The sequence below is a fragment of the Platalea leucorodia genome, assembly GCF_965183815.1.
Source record: "Platalea leucorodia genome assembly, chromosome: 1".
Lineage (NCBI taxonomy): Eukaryota > Metazoa > Chordata > Aves > Pelecaniformes > Threskiornithidae > Platalea > Platalea leucorodia.
In genome coordinates this window covers 110,391,548-110,408,204 of record NC_138823.1, presented here as the reverse complement: position 1 = coordinate 110,408,204, position 16,657 = coordinate 110,391,548, and the positions used below count along the sequence as shown (strand labels likewise).

The 16,657-nt window shown below is 44.8% G+C and overlaps 1 protein-coding gene across 1 annotated transcript in view; it reads right to left on the bottom strand.

Moving 5' to 3' along the window:
* Nucleotides 1-1,019: 1,019 nt before the first annotated feature.
* LANCL2 (LanC like glutathione S-transferase 2) overlaps nt 1,020-16,657 on the bottom strand; it is a 31,535-nt gene continuing 15,897 nt past the window's right edge. The window contains exons 4-9 of the mRNA XM_082312569.1: nt 16,211-16,358; nt 15,446-15,592; nt 11,657-11,839; nt 9,363-9,539; nt 5,943-6,015; nt 1,020-4,168 (exon numbers count right to left, since the gene is read on the bottom strand). Coding sequence (XP_082168695.1) covers nt 4,053-4,168; nt 5,943-6,015; nt 9,363-9,539; nt 11,657-11,839; nt 15,446-15,592; nt 16,211-16,358 — 844 coding nt within the window. The 3' untranslated portion in view covers nt 1,020-4,052. The remainder of the gene's footprint in view (nt 4,169-5,942; nt 6,016-9,362; nt 9,540-11,656; nt 11,840-15,445; nt 15,593-16,210; nt 16,359-16,657) is intronic.

Here is a 16,657-nt window from a genome sequence, read left to right as displayed (position 1 = left end):
GTGAGAGAAGTCACAAGGATAGGTGTAGGTGTCTGTATCTATGTCTCTCTCCACATAGTTACCACCTGCTGCCTAACCCTAGCTTATCTAATAGCTACAGCGGGATTTACAGCGGCCCGCTTGAAGCTGTTGAAGAGAAGCGATGGCCGATGACAGGTTACTACCGCTCCCTGCGTGCAAATGACGGCTGCCCTGCTGCGCAGAGACTGGGTTCCTGGGCCGGCGCATCGACGTGAAAGCAATGAAAACAAATGGGGGAAAAGTGAACAATTTCACCAGGAAAAAGACTGCTGCATCGGAACGCCCTGATGGGACAGGGTTCAGGCAGCACGCATGCTTCCTCCCACCTCTCTCTATCCTACCCTATTTTGACATTACAGAGAGCTATGGTGCTAGAAAAGGCCCAACGCATTTATCTAGCTACAGCTGAATTGGTACAGATTATCTTCAGGTCCCTACCTGCAGACCAGAAATAATGCTATTAATTGAAGAAAAAAAAAGCAGCCGTTGCTCTCAGTGGCACATGGGGCTTTGTGAAACAGAAACGCTGCCCCCTGCTTGCAGCCCACTCGAAGTTTTCTTCTGTTGAAGCCTGGCTCGACAAAAACATCAAGCTTTCTCAAAGCTGGAAAACAGATGTTAGGCAGCTGGACAGAGAAATTTCATACCTGCGTTCTTAAAAACCAGCTAGTCACGAGTCAGGCTTTGGCTGCAAACTGTTCAACAACAGGACCTACGTGACCAAAGAGGAAAGCAATGCTTTGCACTAAGCAATGTACACGAAAAATCACCTGGGAAAAGCAGCAGTACAGAGGTCTTCAGTGCTAGTAAAAGGCGAATGTTAAAAAAAAAAGCAATTTGCCCACACTCTGGCGTGTGTTTCAGCCTGCAGGACTAGGAGATCGGGAGGCGGTTCAGCAGTCAGATCGGTGGGACAGCTATCACCACAGTGCTGGAGGGAAGGAAGGAGTACAAGAGGGAAAAAAAAAAAAAAGAATCACACAAATTACCACCACATAGCTTGATCTTTACTAATAAAGCCAAAGAACAAAACATCAGCATTTTTTCCTCTTTTTCTGCCCAAAGAGCATCTCCATTTTTAACACCACTGCTTTTTGCAACAGACGGACTATTACACAGACAAAGCAAACCAGGGAATATTAAGACATTTTCCACATTTTAGTTTGATGTGATTTCTGAAAACAACGCCTTGATGAAATGCATTTTTTCACCTTCACACAATATCCTTCCTTAATGGGCCACCTAGACAGTGCAATGCTGTGACGAAGAGAAAGGAGGAGCCACGGGGAAAGTCACGCCAGGAAGACGAGGCGGACGCACCGTCAGACGCTTCCCGACTCGATACGTTACATTTCCAGCCTTGCTCAATTCCAAGAGGATTCTGCGGAGAAAGGCAGTGCCAGGCCCCACCGCAGCAGAAGGCTGGCCACAGTACAGAAAGACCTGGTAGCCAACTCACTATTTTGACAGGTGCACTCCAAGCATCTTGGAGATCTGCTCAGTATTAAGCTGTTCTAGGTGTGTATATACCTATATATTTTTTTAAACCAGCAAGTTTTAATTCCCCTTGGGCTCCAGCCAGCCAAAATCACCTCCCGCAGGTGCCATTCCAAACTCAGCAGCCAAGAAGGCATGTATGTATATCATCACTGAATGAAAAAACCTGCCTGTTGACCCCCCCTAGTTAAGTGGTCAGTACAACACATGCTTGGGATGTGCTGGGAAGGCCGGTGGCTTCTGTCCTGTGTTTGCAGGCAGCTCCAGCAAACCTGGCAAGCCCCTTCCCTGTTAACCCACCCCACATGCTCTGCAGTCACAGCGGAGGGGAAGGAAAAAAGGGGTGGGGGTGATGTGGAACTGGATCAGAGCTGCCATCTACCTCCTTTGTTAGGATTCCTGTGAGACTTTACCCTGGGCAAGCTTCCTCCCTGGCTTATCTATGGGCAGGATCAGTGATCCACAGGCTGAGGAAAGAAACACAGAGTTAGACCTTAGCATGCTTGCCACGGAGGAACATCTCATTTGAGGAGGCCTCTGCTGGTACACCCTGCGTATCGCCTCCCCTAATCAGCTCTCCCCGTTCCTCACTAATCCCTCCGCTTTCTGCCGCTCTGGTTTGCTTCACCCCAGCCGCTTGCCACGCAGCATCCCTCACTCCCACTGCCTTTCAGCATTGCCCTGGCTGTACGGACACAGCTGGGTTCGGTGCCCCCCACCTCCTCTTCTGCCCTTTGCCAGAGGGGTGGGAAAGTCTCTCCCACTGCTCCCGTGTTTTAGTCCTACCTGACAAACCAGCAGAGGAGCTACGCTGTGACATTAAGCTGTCTCTGCACTGGCACTGCCCAGCAGAACTGGATGTGAAGATGATTACCGTCCCAATGGATTTGGCGACAGACACGGTGAAGTTCAAGGAAGTCACCTGCTACCAGTCAGAGATTTACGCAGGTGCAACACTGCTTCTCCAAGCCTGACCGCAAAGACTGGCGCTCAGCAGATGGCCCACAGGTCACGTATATCCCAATGCACGCCTGAAAGGTCAAAGTCTCTGCCATCTGTCACGCTCCCACCCGATAGAAGGTATCAATTAAAATAAGCACCTGGAATGCCGGAGCACAGGGAGACCTGGGGGAAGGACGACAACAGAGCTTGAGCGAGTGAGGGCGTGCTACACTTACCTTCCCCAGCAGTAAGTGTACTTACTATCTGGAACACATAAGCCTGCTCTAAGTGTACTTACAGTATGTCCCGCTTCTCCCAAGCTGCCTGATACACAGGAGTACCTGGAGGCAGGTCTAGTATCTCACAACCCCACCACACTACAAGGGGAAGCAAAGCACTGGCAGCACGGTTAAAACTAAGGGCAAAGGGCTTTTTCTGTTTGGATTTTAAGATGAAATCAACTTCAACTACAGCCTCTAGCATTGGTTTCATATTGCTCATCAATCTTCTGCAGCCTCCACAAGCAGCTGGTATTTATCGCTCCTATCATACTATATGGGCTAAACGCAGCGGGGCTGGGAGAGGGAGGGAAGGGCCCAGAACAAATCACCGCCTTGGTTCGGAAGCAACACTCATCCCGAGTTACCAGCGTGAGAAACTGCCCTGGTGCCCTCCCTTACTCATTTGTATACTAGATGCTGCAGGACAGGTTTATTACAAATCAACGTACAGGAGAGGAGAAGCACAGTTACACTGTCCCTGCTCTGCTCTTGGCGGCAGCGGGAGGTTCGTATGGGCGACTCCACCTTGTTAAGCTCATGCCACGGGATGGGGCTTTGCAGAGGTGGGGACAAGCATCTCCACCCTGCTCTAAGTGCCTAACACACTAACCAGGTGCAGGTATCAAAGGGAGCCTCTCCTTCAGGCTTTCAAAAAAACCTCCCACAACAGCAGCAGAAGACAAGTCAGGTCCCTTCCAACCTGCTGTTTCTGAAAACCGAGATGGCCTCATACCTCTTCATCAAAAAGGCTCATCTCCATCACCTTAGCTTCTAGGGACTGTGGAGAAAAATGCAGAAAAATATGACCATAAAAACGTTTCTCATCTCTTTTTAAAGTTGCCATCTTACTAGTGAAGCTAGGCACTGTCCTGCAGCGAACTCTCTGGCCTAAGGTGGAACTCTCTGGGTAACCACGCTGCAGAAAGCAACACCGCTGTTGTGAGTCATGCGCAAAGGTACGGGACAGAGGTTCACACAGAGACCAGCTTTTTGCTAACGACAGAAGACTCGAATCAACAGACAACACCGATAAACATGCAGAGCATGTCAAAGACCTGAAGAAGACAAATGCAATGGAAGAGAGAAAGTTCAAAACTTGACTTCTCTTGTCTTACATCTGAAGGTGTCACTTTAACAGAACTTAAATGTGGCTTCTCCCGTTCATGCTCTAATGACTTCACGGTCCTTTGGGGCGGGGGGAGTGAGAAAAGGGGTTTATCCATCCATCGGTTCAGGATCGAGTTAGTTCAGTATCAGAGGCACTAAACAGTCTCATCTCTTTTGGCATCAGTTTCCTTTCAAAATGACCTTTTAGCTGTCCTGTTGCACTTTGTTTTCCCTCCTTTGAGGTCCAAGTTCAAATGCTGGAAACTGGGAAGTCTCCGGTACTGAAATATCTGAGAGGAAGTGAATAGCTCCAGCCATGCCTAAAACATAAGAAGAAAGAGGTCTTTGTGGGTCTTTGACATGAAAATAGCACAGTTGACAGCAAAGGCAACAGTGCCTGTTTGAACACCTCCTCGCTAGATCTTTTTTTGAACAGGTGAGCTTAGGGGCCTATAGAAAGGCAAGTTCATCTGTACTTTGCCCAGGAAACCAAATTTCACTTGAAAAGATCGAAGGCAAGAACCAAGATCTCGCTGCTACCATCTTTTCAGCTGCACAGCCTCAACACTACTTCCGTTAAGAAAAAGTAAATCCCAGTTTGGACTGTCCCTCAGAATTTGAGCAGCTCTTGCTTGTCATTTCACCCGTTAAAAAACAAAGGCAAAACTTTATTATACATGTGATGTACAGATTCATTTGTTCACTATTCATAAAGAGGTCATCCAGAGCCTGAAGCACTAATACCAGCATCACCTCATAAAACCCTTAGGGTGACAGACAACAGAGGCACCCTACAGTGGCAGAGCATACAAATACAAGCTCAGTTTTATGATCGAGCTAAAGTCCTATTTGATCAACAGCTAAGCACGTACAAACAAAGGAACCTTCCCGGAATACAGCATCTGATGCAAATGAAACGATTAAGACAATCCTGTAAGATATACTTCCACTGAAAGTGCGCATGTACATGAAGAATCGGACGACTTCAAGCACAATTTTGGCTACGCGTTTACAATTTTGCCCTCTCCCCCCCCCCAATTAAGACTTTTTTGTCTCAAATTTGAGACTTCTAGATTTTTCTAAAAAAAAAACCAACTGACGGACATTAAAAACTTAAAATAAAAGCTTTGTGTCACCATTAAAGCACAAATCATCCTATTGTTGGCATTACTTCACCTTCTCAACAAATTTCAAAGCTCTTATACAACAGATTGTATGCCTGCTTTTTCCCTCTACAAATGCATGCAAGGGAGCTCTTCGGAATAAGAATACTTAGACTTTTCTCCCTTAAACATTATGACAATAACTCTGTATTTAGAAGGGATGCATAAAACTACTGCTTCTCCTGTGCTCACACCTTGGATTGGTTTATTTGTAAAATAATCCTATTCGGTCTGCTGTAATTTCACGTATTTGTGATAGGTGGCACACTAGGCTCATTGTTCATGAAATAGCAGCACTACTTCCAATCCTACTTGGGTCTATGATTCCTTGCCGCTGTGTTTCTAAAACATAAGGATGAGATAGGGAATAGAAAATAAGCTACAAATAAAAAAAAAAAAATACAAAGCTCTAGGGAAATATTTAGGAACATCTTTGAACTTACTTACAGAAAAGCCCCTAAGAACTCCACATTTCTTTCCTGTTCAATATGATTTGGGTTTATATTAAAACTAGCTTTTCCTTGCTTTAGTATTGCAGCAGAGAAGGTCTAGTTCTGACAAGCCAGCAACTACTTTGAGACCCCCTACCCACAGCTGCTCCTCTGCCCAGTCCCTCTGCAACAACACCTGCGACAAAACTGTTGCCCGTACTTCTGTTTGCTTTAAGCCAAGAGGCATCAGCACAGCAGAATTTTATTCAAGAATGACAGTGGCACTGGCTTTACATTGGAAACTGCTGAAATGCAACCAAAAGTGGAAGTCGTGATAGTGAATGATTTTCTTTTGCCCCCCCCCTTAGGCAGAGGTGGTGCTAGGGGGTAGCTCTATTTTTAATAGGAGAGATTTCCCAACTCCTAAGCATATGCCAAAACTGCAAGGTTGCCCTTCTTTCCTGTATACTATAATACCATTTGCAACACCACCACTTTACCTTCAAAGAGAGAATAAGGTCGGTCAGGAATACGACATCCATGTGCACCGTACTCCAAACACCATTCAGCAAACTGGGGAACACATTAAAAAAAAAAAAAAAAAAAGACCTTTTTTATTCAAGACTGTTAAATGCAAGCTTGAGTATCTGCATATCTTTAATAGGTACTAAATGTAAAGTAGTGTAAGAAGAGACACAACACAGAAATCACTGTCCAAGATCAATTTGTCCCACTTCAACCGTGACATGGCTGCAATTAGGTTTTAGGATACGTATTTCCACAGCACGAGTTTCAGTTTCATAACAACATGATTAGGTGGGCTGTACTTAACTTCTGTCTTCTGTAAATCAATCCTGCTACATGTCAATGAAAAATGCTGTGAGAACAGATATATTCAGTTTCAAGGGCAAAATTTTTCTAATACTGTATCAGTTTCTGATCTGTCTTGGTACTTAATTTATCCACGTGCTCAGGACTTACGCCTGTTAATTGCATTTTGGTTTTCTTTCACTTCCGTGCACCAATTTACAGTGTTAAATCTCCAGCTGCCATTACTTAATTTTATTTGCTCTCCCCAAGCCTTATGAAAAATTGTTATAAATACAGTTAGACAATTATGGTCCCCAATATTTTGTTGCAGAAGATGTAATACCATTAAAAAGAGTTAACAGTGTCTTTTGTGTGTTTGATCAACATTGCTGCGCTAGCTACGTTAGAGATACATAACTTATGAACTGCATCTAAATCCATTTAATAGCAACCTCTATTTCTCCTTTATGGCTCCCCAGAGCATATGGGGGGCCACAAGTTCCCCTGGCATTTCTGCTCTTGGAAGCAAACCACTGCTTATTCAAAATACAGCGCAAAGATTCCTGCAAAGCAAAGAACTGAGAGGTCTCTCCCCGCTCCCCCTGCAATCTGGGCAACCTGCTCATGCTACTAACTCGAGGGTGCCCCACCTCTCGCGTTGGAGCTGTATGGGGTGCGAGCATGCCCCCGGAGCCATCAATCTGTTCAACAGGAGGATAACGGGTGGCATCTCCTCCCTTCTTCCCCCCACTCTGTTCTGTTTAAATGTTTATTGGCGGATGGATTTTTCTTCTCTTGGTAGGGGTGTGTGCATGTGTGTGCATGTCTTGAGGAAACCCAGAAAAAACCCCACAGACACAAACATTGTGGTCCACATTGTTCTTAAGAACTGATGAAACATTTCTGGGCCCCCCACGGGTATAAATCTTCAAACCAAGGTTTAATTCTCCATGTAATCTTGCCTTATATGTGAGGACAGAACATGTTTATGGCATGTTTCTAAACTACAATCAATTCTTGCAACATCCACATCTTATTACTAGCCTTTGTTATTACTGCCAGCCTGGGAATGGCAACAGAAATTAAAAAAAATGCCCCCCGGGCTACTGAAGCACAACCATCATTTACAAGTTCATAGCTTCAGCACAACTCACAAATCCAGTAAGCCACACCAATATCTTTGTTAAACCAAGGCAGGGGCGGGGGGGGGATCTAGCAGGAAGACATCTGCCATTATTTGTCACGTAGTCTGGGCACGCTTGCCATCGGCGGTGGCTTAATTGCAACGCTGAGCGGCACAAGGCTGGGATGCTCTCTGTTGCCTGGAGCCCAGGGTGCCACAGCCCCTCTCTCCTCTCACAGGCAGGCCAGCTGGGAGTGGCTCAGCCTCCCGGGAGCCTGTCTGATAATGCTGGAGAAAAGCTGCAAAGCCGAAATTGAGAAAGCACAAACCTTGAGCCATGGCCTTTCGGGCTCTTCTGGTTCATTTGTGAAACGCTTTCATGGCTCCCAAGAGGTAACCAGGGATTCTTGGCCAGACTCCTTCCCCTGGGCCTCATGTTTTCGGTGTGAGCAAGCACCCCTGGGAGGGGAGCCATCTAGTGCTCCCAGCTACATGCCTTTAGGTACCAACATCACTGCACGCTTGCTTCCCTGCATGCTCTGGCTCAGAAAGAAAAGATTTCAAGAATGCCAGACAAGCAAATTCCTCTGCCTGTTTCAAGATTTCCCCTGTAAGAGCCCGAAGGGCCTGACTGAGCGCTGGAGATGCTAAAATGCAAAATGGATACAAATACGCTGCCAGACCTGACTATGCTGGGCACCTCCGGCAAACGGTCTTTGGCCACTGTGCCACATCTTCCTTCTCAAAGGGACTTCAGGTACCTAACTGAGTCTCTCCCTTATTTGGCTTCGAAAGAGATACGCTTGCTTTTCTCTAGCCTGGCATGGAAGAATGTCAGGGCTCTCCTGGGCCAGAAATGCAGCACCACCAGGAGTTGCCAACGCTGCCCAGAGCCACAGAAGATGTACTAGCGTGGAGGATGACAGGGAGAGCCCGATAGCTGTGCCGACAGCAATGCCTGCTTGGTGCTGTGGCTCCCACGTCAGCAGTGGCGGAGTCCACGTGTAACTAGCTCACACATTTGCCATGGGAGCGTGAGGGGATTATTACGTTCCCTAGGACGCGGGTATGTTTACAGGTGTCCTCATGGCACGATGCTTTGGTAAACGTGCGAGAAGCAGCAACTTTTTAAAGCTCTGCTGGCGGAGGACAGGCTGACAGTGGAGATGAATACAATAGCTTTACATAGGGCCAGTGCTCATCTAAAAGCACCTAAGGAGCAACTCATCAAATTTCCTGTTGCAACACCTCTAAAAAGGCCTCAGCTAAATAGTTATGTATGCAATATGAAACCTAATAGCAGTGAATTGAGCTGAAAAAAAAAAACCAATCCAACAAAACAAACCAAAACCAAACAAAAGTCTTATGAGATGAGGAAACAAGAGGCAAAGAAAGCTTTCTCCTTTGGTAACTGCTAGCATAATCAGAGCTGATAGCAGTACTTGGACAATTTCAGTGGAAAAATTCTGAGTGTGTCTTTCTCTGCAATTTGTACTAATGAAAAAGATCTGAGTGAGCAATTTAATAACTGCAATTCAGAGCTCTAAAAGCCCTAAACAGACACCAGTCTGAAAACAAATAATTACAAAAGACTACAAACAGTATCGCTTGAGGAGCTGAGGACGACAGTGGATGTCTCAATGGAATAATTAGCACCACATAACATTAGTCTGTTATTGTTCAGGCAGGCTGATTTTCAGACTCTATTTTCTTCTGGATATGCATTTAGTTCCTCCCCCCTTACAGAACATTTGTGCGTTTCACTCTGCGTTAAGATGGTGCGTGCCCCACGTACACAGCTGAAGTCGTCCAGTCAAAGTGCGAGTAAAGGGGAGCAAGCGACGGGACCCTGCTGTCCCACCCAGCCGCACAGCCAGCCAGCTCCAGCTCTAGCACACAGCAGCCTACTCTGACCACAGTTTACTCTTGCACAGGCGTTATGACGTGAAAGGGAACAGTAATTTTGTTGGGATGCTGCAGAGCTCACCTTGCAAGCTCGGTAGAGGTACTTTTTGTCCTGAGTTAGGTTATAGAGAGACAAGAAGGAGTAGCCATTGCCAGCAGTACCATGGCAGATCCCGTATCCTTTTCTCAATAAACCTCTCTGCCAGATGACATCGCTACAATCCATAGCATCTTTCAAGTATTTATCCTCTTTAAAAGTCTGTGGAATAAAAACAGAGAATAAGCATACATAAATTGAAGTACTAATGAAAATAAAAGGAAGCTGGACCCGAGAGATGTTTCGCTGTTGGTGTGGGGTTTTTCCATATATGATTTATTTTGAATTTTAATAATCATCATAGACTTGCCTTTCTTTTCTTACTAAGTTTTTTCTCCTTTCCCTGCTTGGAACAAGAACGAACTTCTCAAGTTTTTGTTTCTGAAATCAGGACCCCAAAGGAAAAAACTCAAGTTCAAGGCCCTTGGTTCTACAACCTATAATCTATCTGAAGGGTACATAGTCGTTTTTTGCTTCTCCCCTCCATTCCCAAACCACAACCTCATTTCATTTGAAATACAGAAATGTGATTCTTGCCTCCAAGAAATATAACACAGAATACTGGCCATCAAATCTAAAGGGCTAGGGGCCTGGTCTAAAGGGTCCTAAAGGGCTAGGTCCTGGTCTTCCTGAGTAATTCTTCCCAGTTACTCACCCTCTGCCTTCAATTCCCTGTCCAAAATGCACAAGAATATCCCTTTGCATAGCACAAGGCTCTCTTCTCTGTCACAAGTACAAATAGGAACACTCCATTACCTTGATTAGTATTTGTATTGGAAATACTCAGAAGCACTAGCCAGTCTCGGCAAAGGACCAATTTTGCAAAGTTTATTGCAACTGAAGTGCATTTTGGACACAGAGGGCCCATCAAGAAAGCAGAAAACAAAAGCAAGTAATCTAGCTGAACATCACCAGACTTCTACCTTTATAAGGCTACTTTTTTTGCTCCCTTTTGCCTAAGTCACTCTGCAGATCAACAAGACAAAAAAAACTTGTAACTGATGCATGACTGTAGACTTAGTCCTTTAGAGATGGCATCCCCTGCCAGGCTATTTAATAAGGTAACAGAAGCAATTAACATGCAGGATTCTTAAATCCACAACCTTGATAAAGGAAGTCCCTCTCTCTGAACAGGCTACTTAGCTGTAACATTTCAAATTAAGGCCTGGCAACAGCATTTGATTTCCAGGACAAACACTGCTGTCTGTTATCGCAAGTCCCTGTGCTTGGTATGAAAGCACCGCCAGCAAAACATACTCCAATTTTACTTATCGCTTCTTCAAAAAGCAGAATATAAAGAATAAAAGAAAAGCATCATATGCCCCACCACCTTAAACATAAAAAGAGGCCAGAAAGGAGACTGCTAAACAGAACTTGGTCCTATCCCTCTTATCTCCTGCAAAACATTTTGTGCTGGGGAAAGCATCGCATTGACAAAGAAGAGGAGGGGGGGGAAAAAAAAAAAAAATCTGCAGTGTTAAGTCAACCTCCTACCACAGTCCAAAGAAAAAGCAACTGTGACTGCTGCTACATTCAGCAACGCTGTAAGAGATTTACAGTTCACATTTCAGGTAGCAGCATGAGTAATTATTCCATAAACCAAGCCTGCTTTTCATCAGCCCACCCAGAGGCCGACCAGGGAATCTGCCAAGGAGGGCTGTCAAAAGCAAGAATCAATTTGCATAAATTTAATTAAATGGCATACTTTCAAATGTCATGCAAATCAGAAGTGCGCAACACAAGAGAGACAGCAAACCTAGTTCAGGATGGAGAAGAGCAAACAGTAGGCTTGAGGTAGCTCAGCGGTTGTATTTATGCCCTAGAAGGGGCCTGGAATCTTTGCTCTGACGTTAAGTTCTCAAGAGCTATATCTTGATAATGGAGTAATTTATGGAAGACATTCTTTGGCAAGACACGTGAACCTACGCTTTTGAAAACCAACATAATTCTTAAAACTCCTGGGATGAAGATTCAAAGAATTTAGGTCAATGTTCTCACACCCTGGACTCCGACACCAAATTGTTTAAATACATGGCCCTTTTCCAAGAAAGCCTGAAGTCTAGTAACTACTAGCACCCTGAGAAGCAATTTTACCCACTTATTTCCTCTTTACAAACATATCTATGCAAGTATTTTGAGATTTTTAGGTGCCTAGCCTAGGGTTCTGGTTTGAAAGTCTAGATCTAGAAAGATGTAAAATGCAAGCCTTACAATCTAACAGGCCTGCACGCAGTTCCTTCTGTAAAAATAGAAGTCTGTATGAACGCAGAATGATTCACCTTATAAGCTTGCATGAGCATGTGGATGACTCCGGGGGCACCATGGCACCAGTGAACCAGTCTGTCAGTCTCATTGCTCAGCGATGATGGGTAATTCCCAGATCTGAATTTTTTATGACGCACATAGTCAACGCTTGGCTTCACCAGCTCTGTCAGGGTCTCCTGGTCCACATTTGCAATTGGCTAAAGAAAGCATTAAAAAAAAAAACCACCACCAAAACCATAAACAAAAGTAGTAACAAATTGTGTATCAACACTTAATTCTAGGATCTATTTTCAAGTATCCTACATATGTGCCCTTGATCCAAATACTTTGAATCACTTCATACAGATTTAATTAATGTCTGCTTACAACACCCTTGGGAAGAGCATTTTTACAGCTACTGTAGAGACAAAGAAATTGGGGCACCAAGTTGTTACCTGTCTTACTGGAGGTGACACAGAAAGACTACGGAAGAACTGAGAACAGAATATGGATTTCAAGGCTCCCGGGCCTCTCTTTATACCTTAAAATAGAGAGAACACTTACAGGAGAAAGATGGTTTTATAGAGACGTTGCTCATAATACACACTTAAAACACAACGGGTTACACATTTTGTTTTAAAAATAACTAACATAGACAAACCTGTCCTATTTCCCAATGAGAAGAAGAGTGTATGTAGTGGCATACCTGGCAAAGGTTTATGAAGATTAAAGTTTTCAATCATAAAGAAAACTCCCTGAAGCTATGGGCTATAAATCTGCATTTCCAATTTCAGAAGCAAAAGCTACTTCTCCAGGTAGCTAAACAACTTTGTACTACAAACTCATCCTTAGATTGCTCTTAGGAATTTTCTTTTGCATTTCTTCTATTTAGTTTACATCCTTGCCAAAAGGAGAATATATCCATCAACCCACATGCTTCTTGTAAGTAAAGGTTTAGAAGCCGAGTATCTGTAGGGTCTGCACTTGTTCTTAGTTGGCATTCCCTCCTCTACCACCCCATTTTACAGTATTTTCATAACAGCTCTCCATTTTTACACAGCCTACATCATTTCTAGAATTCCTGCAAGCTGTGGGAATAACTGCAGAAACTGGAGCCTAAAGGAGCCTAATAACTGAGCTTATATTTTTAAATAACTTGTCTTTGTTGCTGACTCGATGTCATACAATGTCACTGTTTCCCACCAGCTCCAGCACATTTGCATTCCATAGGTGAGCACACTGCTACCATTGGCAGTCTTAACAGCCAAATGAAGGAAGACTTTCAATAGCTGTATTTTCAGTAACCTGAAAAAACCAAAAGCCTGTTTCACCTCAGCTAGGAAAGCTTTGCCAGACCTACCAGGTCCCTCAAGCAAACTCCACCTCTGCATTTTTCTGAGTGGAACAGAAACCTTCACACTGCTAATCAGAAGTACACCAGAATACAGATCACCTTATCATGAATAACACCCTCGAGCTGATCAGCCCTCACTCAGATGCTGACCTGTGGGGTCAGGAGGCTCTGAGGAAAGCTTTGTTTTGGGGCTCTGATCTCACGCTGCACCCCTGCAGCGGAAGGCAAAGCAGATGGGCACCAGCAATAAATGCCTTCAGGCTTAAGCTGCGCAAGGCAAGCCCAGCCCAGCATGTCTGTCCTTGGGAGGTAAATCCAAGAAGAGCAGAGCTCTTTGCAAACCTCCTTCTCACCTTGTGCTTCCGAGACCTGAGTACAAGTAAGTTCTTCACCCAGGCTGCTGAGGTTCCCAGTACCTACTTCCAACAGCAAAAAAGTAACCTATGGGTATGTGCCCTGACCCTCTGGCCAAGAGCAATGATATGCAAACAGACATTTTTGCCCCAGGGTTAGTGAAAGGGGATAGAATTAGAGATTCCCTAGCAAGCACTTCAGAATTCCCCCTCTGCCTCCTGGATGAGTTATTTAACACTGCTGAGCTGTTACTCTTCCAGTAGTCTTCTGTAAGTAAATCCAGCAATACGTGTTTCCTCATAAAGGTGTTGTACAGAAATGATGATCAGTGACCTTCACATCTCAGGTGCTATGTTGGACGCCCTTTTTTTGTTATCAAACAACCACTCAACAAACCATCTCCTGAATTCTTTGCTGAAAATACAGAAATATTCTTCTCATTTGGCGTGGGACGGATGGGGAAAGGATGGACTCCAATATGCCATCTTCTTCTGCAGTGGATGACTCAACTCTGCATGACTCACAATATTTAATGTACAGTGAAAAGACAGTAATCTAATGCTGCATAAACAACGGCTTTGTCGTAATTCTTAAAAGCAGCAATTATACATAAAGGAAAAAATAGTTATGATTTTAACATGTAGACAGAGTAGCTTCTGCTTAAACCGAAAAGCACTGTGCAATTATTTCTGCTATCAGCCTTGAATAGCAAATGAAGGATGGAGCCTTTAAAGAGGCTTCTTTAAAGGACCAGGTGTTTCTCAGAAAATCTAACAGAGCCAAGGGAGGAAAAACAGAAGCCAGGAAGATGAGGGAGCCGGAAGGGGGTGGACCACCTTGTTGCAGAAAGCAGGAAGTGAAGATAAGGGCACAGTAAATCAGAGCAGCCTGAGGCCCCAGCGAGATGGTCGCTGCAGAAAACAGCTGTAGTGGTGTTAAGACATGCCCCTAGGTAGCAGAGCAGTAGCCACTTCCACAGCAAAGTCAGCTGCTTTAGCCTAAGCTACTAGTGGAAGTGGTGTGAGCTAATCTGAAACAGATGGGGAGAAGTCGCAGCATCTTTTGCGAAAGAGGAACGGCTGAGCAGTGGCAACACCAAATACCAGCTCAGTCACTTCTGCAGTGAATATTCATACGCAGCTTCAGGCTGCGAGGATGTCCAATCCTTCCACTTGCCTGAAGGAAAGTCATTCTGCATGAGCTGGTAAGAAAATAAACATTTACAAAGATGCACAGACTGGCAGCACCTTTAAAAACCAGAAACAGGTACAATATTTTGTACAAAATTTTGCAACTCTATGGCCATCTTCTATAATGAATCTTAAGGCTCTTTTTCCAGATTGTACAACAGAAATAAGATATACAGGTCTGTTTTGAAAAACATCATAATCCTGTTGGAGAATCTCAGGGCAGAGGGGAATGGATTTAAGTGCAGGAAAGAGGAGGTATACAGAAGAGAGGAATCTCACCCAGGACAACAGAAAGAGGCAAGCAGGGGACATAAATGCACTAAGGAACATCAGATTTTGGGGGGAAAGATAAGGGGGATAAGGAGGAGGAAGAACATCTAAAGAATAAAAGCACACTGAAGACTAATGTGTGATTAAGGATAGTCTTCCAAAAGCTTCAAGACAGTGGGGAAAAAAAAAAAGTCACCAGAGAAGAGAGGAAGGGCATGGAGGGCAGGAGGCACCAGCGGTGCACTCATTTAAAAATAGCAAAAAATGGAAGATTAAGAGTGATGGATGGTGAATAAGTGAATATTTAGCTGGTCTAACTGCATGCACCAGAAGAAATAAGTATGAGGATGAGGGAAGGCACCTCACTGTCTCTGTTGAGGACAGGAAACTTTAGCTCCTGGAATGCTGGTGCTCGGAACGCTGGTGCTCAAGGGTTAATTCACTCTAATGCGAGGATACCCAAGTCACAGTTTTCTTCTGCTACCGGGGCCTGAGCTAGCATCTCTGCACAGTTCTGTGCTGCACAGCCTAACTCCAAATTGTAAGACCCTGACCCAGCACAACATTGCACATGCATGAAAGCTGAAGATAAGATCCTCTGATGCAAAACAAGAAATCACTGGTGTTTCACCCCAGCCCACAGAAGACGCTCTTACCTGCATGAGCATGTAATAGATCCCAGCCACTCCGTGGGCCGCTCCAACATATTGCTTCCTGTGCCACTGGTACAACAGAGGACAACGGTCTGTTTTCCGCTCCTCCTTTGAAAAGTTTTTCCCCGATTCAATAATAGCATCTATTACCTAAGAAAGAGAACACACCCCTTCTGTCTGTCTCGCTTGCTTTGATTCAGAGGGTTTTGCTTTGTCATGACTAAAACCACAGTAAAGAATAAGCCATAATAAACAGCGATAGGACAACAATATGCAATTCATTTGGACCTGAGTGTTGAGGTAGAAATGGAATTTTTCCTAAATGACGGGATCACTTACATTTCTAAGAATGGAAATTTAATATATAAATATTTCTTTTTTCCAGGCCTGCCTTTTCTGGTTCTGGTATCTACAGAATAGTCGTGCGTCTTCCCCACACTGAACTATCCTTCTTTTCACTTAAACACTTCCACACTTCTTTCTTAAGGTTTTTCATAACAATTTCTCATCCTCAAATGCTCCAAAGCTAGTTACACATTAAATCAATTTCCATGGCTGGCAATGGACCCACCTGCAGTGGCCTGTCTCAGTTGCAGCTGGGCAGCAGGGAAAGGGGGAAGAGATTGGAGGGAGGTATGAGACAGAGTTCCCGGTTCTAGGTCCCTCTCCTCTCCAGCCTCCCTCTCTTAATCCCTTCAATTATGTGAAGGAGTGATTCCAGTTCAACCTCACTGATGCTGTGGCACTGGAGAGAGAAAAGTATCTTACCTCTTTGATAACAGACTGTGGGACAGTGTCCGGACCGATTTCAGTATTCAGGTACAGCAAGGCATATAGGTAACCTGCTCTGCCATAAAGCAGCTCATCTGGGAGTTCAGCATCTGTGCTTATGACCGTCCTTTGGAGCTGCAACAACCTGCATCAGACAAGGAAGGTGGGGAGAGAGAGCATCTTCTCTAGAGACCATACTGGACTGTGTATTGCACAATCAAACCAGAAGGAGAATGAGCGCCGAAGCCCCACCACTTCCCTTCAGCCATCCCCCCTTCAGCTGCCTGCCAGGTTTACACACAGGAGCTCTGCATGCGTGCCGTCCCTGACAGACAGGCGACTCGGAGCCAGAGCCGGCTGAGTATTAGCGCAACTATCAGGTTTTTGTGCAAACAGAAACACTCGTATGGGTGCAGAGTGCGGGCTGGATGAGGCCGGAGAACT